Genomic DNA, 10,845 nt, shown 5'->3' on the forward strand with positions numbered 1-10,845 from the left:
GGAAGTGGGGCCCCCGTGCTTCCGGCCGCAACCGACATGGCGGCCGCCTCCGCGCGCCCCCCCCCCGCCGGGGAAGACGAGAGCAAGTGGAGCGCGCATGCGCAGAGGGACCTCGCCTTCAAGGGGCAGCGCCAAATAATTCCTCTTAAAGGGACAGCGCCAAATAATTCCTCTTAAAGGGACAGCGCCAAATAATTCCTCTTAAAGGGGCAGCGCCAAATAATTCCTCTTAAAGGGACAGCGCCAAATAGTTCCTCTTAAAGGGGCAGCGCCCCACACCGACTCGCAGCGAGGTGTGCAAACGTCGCCCCCGCACCTCGCCCACCCCGCCTTGCACACGCGCGCACGCCCACCCCGCAGTCCCGAGCTGCTTTGGAGCCAGCCGAAGAAACTCGGTGCCTTTTGGTTTTTAATACAAAATAAAGCTGTACAAAGAGCAGGAGGATTTACAGCCGTTCCTTCCGCGGAAAAATAAGGCGAAACACAGTCGAGTGAGCGGCGGGGGGCAGCCCTCAGGGCAGCGGAAAGAAATTGGGGGGGCCCCAGGGCGAGGCTGGGGGCGCCGTGGCTGCAGGGGGCTGGGACAACACCGCCACCCCCTCACAGCCACGTCCCCGGCCTGCCCCGTCCCCACGGCCGTGGCCTTGCCGCAGCCCCGTGCCCTGCCCTGTCCACATCCCGTCCTCACCCCGTCCCCGTCCTCGTGCCCCTCCCTTGCCCCCTCCCCACCTCCCTGCCAGCCCTGGCGCTCCCCCCGCCCGCCGTGATGGCCAAATGTTATCACATGTTAAAACAATTGTATTAAATTAAAACAAAACAAAACCAAAAAAAAAAAACAAAAAACAAACAAAAAAAACACTTCACATTCATACTCCCCCCTCCTTCCATGGCCCAGCGGGGGCTCAGCTCCCGCGGCCTCCCCCAGCCCCAGCGGGGCCGAAGCGGTGATGGCGGCGGGGGACCGGGCCCGTTCATCACGCTGTGTCCGGGAGCCGAGCGGTGTCGGTGCTGTCCCCTGGGCCGTTGTCCCCATCCAGCTGCAGGCAGCAGGCGCGGGAGCCCCCTCGCTCCTCCTCACCGGCTGCGGGGGGCTCCCGGGCCCCCCCGTTGAGCGGCGCCTTCTCCCGGTGGCGGCCGGGGGGGCTGCTGGGCACGCTGCAGCCCTGCACCTTGCTCTTGGCCTTCAGCTGGTCGCAGTAGGCGGCGAGGGCCAGGCCGCCGCCGGCTGCCAGCGTCACGGCCAGCAGCACGGTGACGGTGACGAACTGGGGCCAGTAGGAGCGGGGGCTGCCGGGGGCGGCCGCGGTCCCCCAGGGCAGCCCCTCCTGGGCCAGTCCGTCTTGGGGGGCCGCCCCGCTGGGGTCCTGCAGCTGGTAGCGGGCCACGGGCCAGGTGTAGCCGTTCTCGGTGGCCTGGCAGGTGTAGGTGCCGGCGCTGCCGCGCTGCATGATGACCACCAGCGTGTGGTTGGGGAGCAGCGCCGAGCCCCCCCAGCCCCCCGGCTGCTGCCAGCTGTAGGTGGCCAGGGCCGAGTGGCGGGGGCACGCCAGGCGCACGACAGCGTTGAGCGAGGGGCTGAGACCTGCGGGAGAGAAGGCAGGCTGGCGTCCCCGCCGTCCCCCGCCCTCCCCGCCGTCCCCCCGTGCGCCCCCGTCACTCAACTCTCTACCGGCGGCCCCTCGTGCACGCCGTGGGTGTGCGGCATGGCCAGGCTCCTCCCGCGGTGGCACACGGCGGCTGGGCTCCCCACCTCGACATCCTGCAGCCACCCGCTCCTGTGGCCGGGAGAGCGGTGTCAGCGCCGTGGTCCTCCCCGTCTCCCCCCGTCCATCCCCCCGCTGCGTCCATCCCCCAGCTCACTTGTCCCCGCTGGCAGCCTGGGCAGGCTGGCAGGAGCTGCGGGCGATGTGCCAGGCGCAATAGGGGTCTCGTGCCAGCACGCACTCAGCGCAGCTCCGGTGCTGGCTGCAGTTGGCCAGGGGCACTTGCAGGATGCCGCCGGAGTAGCCGATGTAGAGGATGCCCTGGGGAGGGAGCAGTGTGGGGCCTGAGCCGTGGCTTGGCCAGGTCCCTGTCCTGTTCCCATCCCTGTCCCTGTTCCTATCCCCATCCCCATCCCTGTCCCCATTCCCAACCCCTCTCTGTCTCACCGTTCCCATCTCCATCCCCGTCCCATTCCCATTCCCCATCCCCATCCCCATCCCCATCCCCATCCCCATCCCTGTCCCCATCCCCATCCCCATCCCTGTCCCCATCCTCTGTCCCTCTCCCTCTCCCCGTCCCCATCCCTGTCCCCATCCCCTACCTTCCCTGGGGCCAGCAGCAGGTTCTTCACCGGCTCCGGCGTGCTGAAGAGCTGGATGCTCTCCACGATGTGGGGGCCCGCAGGCAGCTCCACCGCCTTATGCAGGAAACCGTCCTCTGTCGAGGTACAGGGGGGTCACCGTGGGGGCCGTCTCCAACCCCAAAAGCGGACTGGGGCAGCACAGGACGGGCGAGCGGGCTCCCGTGCACAAACCCACCGGTAGCCAGGAACATGACACGGTACACGGCCCCCGAGATGCCGTGGGTCTCGTCCACCGCGATGCGCGTGTACTTGACGTCCGTCTTCACCAGTAGCGGCTGCCCCTGGGTGGGGGCCACCTTCCCGTCCATCAGGAAATGGTCCTTCATGAAGGTCAGGGCTTTGTCTGAGGAGGGGCCCATGGAGCACTGCGGGGGGAGAAGAGTTGGTGCTGGCACGGGGAAACTGAGGCACGGCCACCAGCACGGGCACGCTGGGGTGAACTGGGGGCCAGGGAGGGTCTCGTCCCTGGGCAGGCGGCACTTACACTCCCGGGCCGGGGGCTCACGCTGGGGCCGCTGTAGACGGTCCAGCGGGAGCTCTCCTTGTTCAGCTCCTTGTACTTGCCCTCGAAGACCTTCTCCAGAGCCTCCTGGCTGTAGACGCAGACGGCCGTGCTGCCCGCCCTGCCCGCTTGCCTGTGGGGACAGCACGGTGCCCACGGTGCTGAGGACATGGGTCCCTGGCACCCCCACGGCACCCGCGGGTGCTGGGGACTTACCACTGCGAGGTGAAGACGGCGTAAAAGTCGGCGCCGCCGCCGCGGCGGGGCAGGGCGAAGGCGTGGTGGATGACGTTGAAGGGGAAGCGGCCGGGCTGCGAGCACACCAGCTGCGCCTTCAGGAACGTCGTCCACTTCTTCTGCAGCACCTTGTCCCCCCCGACGTCGCTCTGCGGGAGCGGGGCAGGCACTCAGATTTTGGGGGCGGGGGGTGCAGACGTCCCCGCTGCCCCCGTCCTCGTCCCACCTTGCAGACACGGGCCACCCGCGGCACCAGGAGCCGCTCGAAGAAGTCAAACTCGTCGGCAGTCTCCTCGAAGAAGAAGTAGACCTTGTCATCGCTGGGGATGCTGACGGAAGCCACGAAGGCGGCATCGGCTGCGGGGCACGGCCAGGGGTGAGGTGCTGCAGCTGGGGGGGGGGATGTCCCGCAGGCCCCCCCAGTGCTCTGGGGTGGGGGGGGGACGGTGGGGACCCTGCAGGATCCAGGTCCCCACTCACCCGAGAGCCAGCGGAGGAAGGCGTCCGTCTTGAGCAGCGTGCGGCTGCCCAGCGAGCGGGAGATGATGGGCTCGTTGCCCTGGAAGTTGTTCATGGTGCCGGCGTAGAGCTCGCCATCTGCTCGGGGATGGGCACGGGGGTGAGCGGGCATGGGGGTGGCCCCCCCGGCCCCTCAACCCTCCCAGGGGACCAGCTGGGGGCTGCCAACCCCGTACTCACCCACCAGCAGGGCCGTGTAGGTGTGCTGAGGGTCGAAGGGGCACTGGCCCTTCCCGTCCAGGAAAGGTTGTCCTTTGCCGCTGGACACCAGCGTGAAGTTCTCCAGGTGCTGCGGGGAGGGGGAGGAAAAAACCATTTTCAGAGTGAAAATGAACCCAAAGCCTGCAAAAATACGGCTGCAGGTGCTCTACGGACTGCGGAGGAGCTGCAGTGCTCCAAGAGCGGGGAAGCGGAGGCAGGAGGGGTGTCAGGACCAGGAACTGGGGTTCTGCCACCCACATCGGACCCAGCAGGGGCAAATTCTGCCAACGGTTTTGGCACCGACAGCGCAGGAATCACGGGGCTGTGCCACGGCAGCGGGGGGCACCCAGCATCCCCCTCCCCAGCCCCAGCCCCGGGGACACTCACGATGTAGGTGCAGGCCGGGCTGAAGGCGTAGGTGCCACAGACGTAGAGGTGGGTCTGGTTCAGGGCCACGAGGACCCGGATGAAATTGAAGCACTCGGTCTGCACGGGGGAAAGAGCAGAAGGGGGGGGGCTGAGAGTCCCTCCAGTGCCAGCCCTAGCGTCCCCCCGCCCCTCCCCGGGCCATCCCGCAGTGCTATCTCACCTCCCGGCTCTTTTTCTTGAAAGCGCACTCTGAGGTTTTCTCAGCCGTGGGTCCCCACGTTATCTGGGGAGGGAATTGAGAGGGTCCAGAGCTGCCAAGCAGGCAGGGAGCCCGGCCACAGCTGCCCAGCCTGAGCAGGGAAACTGAGGCATGGCGGGGGGGGGGGGGGGGGCACCCCTCCACCCCGCCGCTCACCGAAGCTTTGGCATGGATGGTGCCCGGGGCGCCCACGGCCAGGGCCAGCACCCTGTCACGAGCCCCCACGTACAGCTCCTCCTCGCCCTCGCTCAGGAGGAAGATGTCGTAGTGGGAGACGTTGTCCTGGCTGAAGCGGGTCAGGGTCCTCCGGGGGTCCCCTGGCAGGGGTAGAGAGGGGTGAGGGGACGCCGAGGAGGTGCACGAACGCCCCAGCGCCGCCGCCGGTCCGGATGGATGAGGCGGCAGCAGCTTCTTCCCCGGCCCACGCTGTGCAGTGCCCACTTCCCTCTGCGGGTCCCCGCTTCCCCTCCTCGCTCCCATCCAGGCCCTGCAGCAGAAGCCGGCCTCACCACACCGCGAGGCCCCTACAGCCCGTGCCCTCGGAAGCTGCTTTGCTGCCCCGAAAGATTTGGGGTGGTTTTTCCCTGCAGGCTGCAGGGTTCTGCCCCTGCTGCTGCAGGGCAGCGCCTGCGGGGCCAGCCTCGGGGTTGGTGGGGTGTCTGGGGGCTTCGCAATTCCCTGCGGTGTCCCCACGGGCAGCCGGGCTCCGCAGGCTGCTGTTTGCCGGAGAAACAGGGAAAAAGAAAAGGGAGATTTTACAATTCTCCAAATGGCTGCGTGGGGAAGGGGAAGTGGCAGCGCAGGCAGGACATGGCTGCGGGGTGCAGACCTCGGACACGCCGCCAGGCCGCAACTGTTCCAGACACCTCCAGAACCTGCCTGTGCCAAACCATCCGTACAGACACGGGCAGGGCACGAGGACCCTTCCGGACCCCTCGCCAGCTCCATCACGCCCCAGAGGCAGAAGCTGCCCTGGACGGGGTGGCCCTGAGCAGATCCCCGGCTGCCAGGTGGGTGCCAAAATCCCTCTGCCAGAGCTTGGGTGGCAGCCAGCCTCATCTCACGTGCCCCTGCTTCAGCCCTGTAGCCGTCTGCATCACCTGGCTGCCACCCCTCCCAGCCCCACGGCCATGGCCCCACTTCCCTGGCCCCACACAAGGCTAACGAGAAGTCTAACGAGCTGGGGACCAGCCACCGCCCATGGGTGCCCAACACCAGACGCTCCTCCCAGGGCACAGAGGCACTCCCAAGCCCGTGCTCCCCGCTCCAAAGCCACCTTGTCCCCGTCCCCTCCACCGCTTTTCCTCTCTCCGTGCCCCACTCACCGCTGGGGAAGGCGACGCGGGGCAGGGGCTCAGCACAGAGCATGGCGGCTGGCACCACCACGCCGCAGAGCAGGCGGAGGGCGGCTGCGGGCATGGCGGGGGGCGGCAGGCTCGCGCCTCTCGGGGGCCCCGGCACCGTCCCTGTGGGAAGGGTGAGGGTTAGGGAGCTGCAGCAGGACTGCGTGTCCCCCCCCGAGGCGAGCGGAAACGAGCCAGAGCTCAGCGCGGGGGGGGGCCCGGGGCCCCAGCGCATCGAGCTGTGCATGGCCTCAGATGTGGGCGAGAGCTTCCCGCTGCCACCGCAGTGCAGACGACGACGTCGCCGGGCCCCTTGCACCGCGAATCCCCAGCACGGGGGCGTCCGGATGCACCTGCCTTGGGCCCCGGAGAGCCCATCCCATCCCCGTGAGGGACCCCTCCATGCTGCTAGTGGCGGGAGAGGCCACAAAAATAGAGGGGAAAGCGCACAGCCCCCCCCTCCCCACCCCTCGCAGCTCTTTTTGCAGCTCTTGCTGGAAGCAGGGCGGGTAGAGCAATGCCTCAAGAGCCGTTCAGTCCCTAGGGCCCATCGCAGGCGTCCCCAGCGAGCGGCATTACCTCTCCGGCGGTGAGGACAGAGCCAGCTCACCTCTGCCCCTGCAGCATCGGTGCCCAGTGGGTGCCTGGCCCCAGGGGGCTGTGGCTGGGGGGCCCCCGCGGGCCCATGCCCAGCACCCGGCCACGGTCCGGCCGCGCTGCCAGGCTCCAAGCCCGGCTCGTGGCAGGGCTCGCTGCAGCCCAGCCCAGCCCAGCGTGGCCCCGCCAGGGCCTCTGGGAACCAGAAAGTCCTGCTGGAAGAGGACGAGCCTCAGCAGGTTGGGGATGCAGGCGCCTGCTCCCCGCCTCGCCTGCGCGTTCCCCCCAGGAGGGCAGCGAAGCCTAGTGGAGGGAGGCGGGATGGGAGCCGGGGTGCTTTCCACAACCACCTGGGGATGAAGTGGGGGGATACGGGGTGCCCGGACACACGGGCTCCCTTCCTGGCTCTGGGGAAACCTTTAGGGTTCGAGCGAAGTGATGCCACATCGCCTGCCTGCCGGTGTGGGTCAGCACTGGGCCTGAGCATCGTCCCGTGGAGCTGAGCATCACCCTGCAAACAGACTGTGGGGCCGAGCATCACCCCACTAGCAGTCCGGCCGCCCCGCTGGCTCCGTTCTCCAACCCAGACTCCTCTAGGACGGCTGCGGGTCAGAAACCCACCAGATCCAGACACCCTCACCACCGCACCTGCACCTGGGGTGCCCCAGCACCCCGCTGCGGACAAGGTGAGGGGACAACCCCGGCCTCCTGTCCGCATCCCGTCACCACCGGGGCCTCCCTACCTGCCTCCCCTGGTGCCGCCATCTGCCCGCCGCGACACCGAGCCCCGGGCGGGCAGCGCTGTCCCCGCCACCTTGCTTGGCCGGGACAGAAAGCTCCTTGTGAGCACAGAAACTAGGTTACTCTGCCCCGGATTTCCCACTTGGCGTACGCTTGGCTGAGAAACGGGGGCTGCACAGAGCCTCGGACCGGCCACATTGTTCTGCCCTGGGCCGGAGCCACTGGGGCTTGGAGGAGGAGGAGGAGGATGGGTGGGAACGGGAGCAGCAGCTCCGGGGCAAGGCTGGAGGCTGGGGGGGGGGGCACAGCGGGGCTGGGGAGCCCCCGCGGAGCCTCCCCGGTGAGGCTGCTGAAGTCTCACTAAGAGCCAAACCCTGGCCCAGCACCGTCTCTCCTCTGGATCTCCCAAACCAAAGCAGTTTCGGTACATACAGGGGACTCTGTTGCAGCCCCCCCTCCCCGCACACACACGTGGGAATTGGCACAGGGAAGCGGGAGCCCCCCCCAGGGCCTCTCGGCATCGGGGTGGTTCAATTTTTCCCTGGTGCCTTCAAGTTTACCCCGGCGGCCGTGGCGCTGCGGGGACTCGGTGTCCCCTCCCACCCGCTCTCCACATTCACTGCACGCCGGGGAGCATTGGGGCGGACAACACCCACGCGTCCTCCTCGCGAAACGAAGTTTAACTTTAACCTGTCCATGGCCTTCATGCTCAGCCTGTGAGGCGAGGAGCGGCGGCGCCGGGCGAGCGCGAAGCCAGCGGATGTGCTGGCACCGGTCTCCTGCTGCTGAGGCTTTCCCCGTGCCTCAGTTTCCCCCGGCGCAGGGCAGGACGCGAGCGGCTGGCGGCGGTGCCCCCCCCATGGGGGGGACGGACACGGTCCCCCTGTGCCACCTGCCCACGTCCTGGTGGCCAGGGGCGCGTTGGGGATGCTTCCTACACCCAGGGGCAGGGGCAGCCCTGAGCAGACCAGGGGTGCTCCGATTGCTTGTCCCCAAAACGGGGGGGAGATGGAAAATAGGGTGGCGGGAAGCAGGGAGGGTTAAGGGAGGACACGGGAGAAATCCTAGGGGCGCTGGGGAGGGATGTGAGGGGGGGGGAAGGCAAAGGGAGGCAGCTGTGGTGGGCGTGCGGGATATAGGAGGGATGTTGGGGGGGACACAAGGGGAGATGCTGGGCGGGGGGTGTGGTGGGATGCAGAGGGGAGAGGGGAGGAAGAAAGGGGGATGTGGCGGGGGCGGGCTGCAGGAATGCTCTGCTCGGCTTCAGGATCTCATCCCCTTTGTATAGCTGCACCAGAGATGTCTGGGGAGTCCCCAGAGCCCAGCCCCGCTATGGCGACTGCCCCTGGCCCCAGCAATCCCTCACGCGCCCCCCCCCCCCCCCCCCCCGCCTTCCCAACCAACCCCCCCAAAAAACCCCAAGGAGCCCCCGTCCCCATCCCGGTCCCAGCCACCTTGGTACCGACCTGTGGCAGCGCCCGCGGGCGGGCGGCCGGGGGGGCCGGGCGGGTGCAGCATCCCCGGTGGGGGCCGCCGGATCCCCGCTCACGTCTCCATGGCTACGGCTTACCTCGGCCGGCTGCGGCCAGCCTCACCCGCGCCCGCCGGCATGCACGGACACACGGACGGGCTCGACAGCCGGACGCGGCGCCGCAGGCCGCCCACCCGCTCGTGTACGGGCGCTGCCACGCGCGGCCTAGCACCCGTGGGCACCCCGCCGCGCGTCCGCACCCGTGGAGGTCCAAGCACCCCCGTCCACATCCAGCCCTCTCTGCGGTGTACTCTTGTGCCCCCCATGCCCCCATATCGGCCCCCCACATCTCCCCAGCAGCCCCCTGTGATGCTCCGTGTCCACACCGCACCCCGACGCCCCCATCTCTGTCCCCAACCCCACCCTGCCCCAGCCCTGGCTCCGGGCCCCCAAACTGGGGGGGCTGTGGGTGCAGGGGACCCCCGCACGCCCCTGAGGCTCCCGCTGCCCAGAGCACCTGGGTCTGGATAGCATCACGTCCAGCTCCCCCTCCGTAAAACGTCCCTCGGGAGGCAGCCCGGCCTGCTGCCGCTGGCGGATCCCACTTCCCCCCGTCCGCCTTCCCCTGCGGCCCAGCCACGTGGCATTGGGGTGCCCAGAGCCCCCCGTGGGATCCCCCTGCTGCTGCTTCCTCCCTCCGCAGCTGCCTGCCCTTTGGGACTTCTTCCCCAGCCTGTTGGGGGGCTGCGACCCTACAAAATGTTTTTTTTAATGGCACATAACGGGGCTTTCAGCTGAGCCCTGCCCAGGCAATGCACCCAGGCTGCGCAGTGGAGGAATGGGGAAATTGCACAACGGGGCACGGGGCACCCCGGAAGTGTGCCACAACCCCATGCCGATCTCCCCCCCACGGGCATTGAGCCAGGAGTGCACCCACATGGCGATTCTGGCCCCATCCCGCCCCAAACCGGGGGCATCTGCCCCCTTCCAGGGCTGGGGAGCGGACCTGGGGGTCCTGTCCCCTGCCCCCCCCCACCCTCCTTTTCCACTGCCCTGCTTCCCACGGGGCTTGAGAGGTTGGAGCTTTCGCCTGGGTGCTGTAAGGAGCTTGTCTCTCGTGCCTGCCCGCCCGCCGGCACCGGGGGCTTAGCCAAAGCCCGCTGTGGGGAGGCAGAGCTGCTCCAGCCCCTTGGGGTCGGGGTGGGGTCCCCCCAGCCCAACCTGACTCTCCCCATGCTGCCCCCAATGTGCCCCGCGATGGGCGGCAGCACCTTGGGGTGCGACCTTGGGGGTGGCAGCGTGCGCAAGCTCCCACCTTAACCCCCCACATAGGATTAGCGGGGAGGCCTGACCTTAATCCCCCTGGGCACGCAGGGGGCTGGACGGGGCTGGTATGGGACTTGTGGGGCCCCAGGCACCCACTCAGACAGGCCCTGGGCGGGCAAACCCTGGTGGTTCCCAGGTATCGGGGTCAGTCCTGGCTCTGTCCCCAGTTGGGTGCTTGGTCCAGGGCCCCCAGTACCTGAGGGCTCCCTCCCAGCACCCTTGTGAATGGTTCCCGTGGGGCTGTGCACGGTCCCCAGGGGTCAGGCACGGTTTCCACGGGCCACACGAGGTCCCCAGGGCTGCGCACGGGCACTGATGGTGACAAAGGGCACTGAGCAACGCTGCCAGCTCAGCCCTTCCCAGCGTGACTGAGACACGCTGTGCCAGGACTCTGGGGTCCCGCATGGGGTTTTGGGGGGCACCAGGACATCTCCCACTGCTCGCAGATGGAATCACGGCCAGGCTGGAGCATGAGATCCTTGCGGCGTGTCCGGCTTTGCCCCATATTCAACAGCGCACAGCCTCGTGACTTTTGGGGTGCTGGGCTTGGGTGGGTTCCCACCTCGTGGCTAGACGCAGCACTGATGGGTGCAGAGGGGCCCTGTCACAACTCCTAGGCACCGCCAGGTTTGGGGTTCACCCACCCCAGGGGTGCAGTGTGGGTGTCCCCGAGCCACCAGCATGCAGGGTCCCCTGCTGACATGGGGCTCAGACACGTGGTGGTGCTGGCACCGGAGCCAACATGTGCCCAGCCGCCCCAAGAGCGGGGAGAGCACCTGATCCCGAGACGTCCACCGCAATCCCTCCTCCTGGGGGGATGTGTGTGTGTGGGGGGGGGGGCGGAGATGCCTTGTGGGTCCCCACAAACCAGCACAGAGTTGCATGCACAATAGCCACATCAGCTCCCCCTGTCCTCAGCCCCGCTCGCACCTG

The 10,845-nt window shown here is 68.1% G+C and overlaps 1 protein-coding gene across 3 annotated transcripts; it reads right to left on the reverse strand.

Annotated features, from left to right (window-relative positions):
* Positions 1-392: 392 nt before the first annotated feature.
* On the reverse strand, positions 393-9,197 carry SEMA4A (semaphorin 4A). Of its 3 annotated transcripts, none has more exons than XM_040538906.1 (15): positions 9,104-9,197; positions 5,760-5,900; positions 4,591-4,751; positions 4,396-4,458; positions 4,194-4,292; positions 3,786-3,894; positions 3,567-3,683; positions 3,313-3,443; positions 3,066-3,235; positions 2,832-2,982; positions 2,523-2,712; positions 2,306-2,421; positions 1,861-2,024; positions 1,663-1,775; positions 393-1,582 (listed from the first exon to the last, which is right to left on the reverse strand). In XM_040538906.1, exons 2-15 carry the CDS (start codon positions 5,851-5,853, stop codon positions 975-977), a joined length of 2,286 nt encoding a protein of 761 aa, XP_040394840.1. In that variant the 5' UTR covers positions 5,854-5,900; positions 9,104-9,197; the 3' UTR covers positions 393-974. The 3 variants fall into 3 exon arrangements, with proteins under 3 accessions (XP_040394840.1, XP_040394842.1, XP_040394841.1); XM_040538908.1 differs by lacking the exon at positions 9,104-9,197 and adding an exon at positions 6,388-7,394; XM_040538907.1 differs by lacking the exon at positions 9,104-9,197 and adding an exon at positions 6,357-7,394.
* Between the last annotated feature and the right edge of the window lie 1,648 nt (positions 9,198-10,845).

The sequence above is a fragment of the Cygnus olor genome, chromosome 28, assembly GCF_009769625.2.
Source record: "Cygnus olor isolate bCygOlo1 chromosome 28, bCygOlo1.pri.v2, whole genome shotgun sequence".
Classification (NCBI taxonomy): domain Eukaryota; kingdom Metazoa; phylum Chordata; class Aves; order Anseriformes; family Anatidae; genus Cygnus; species Cygnus olor.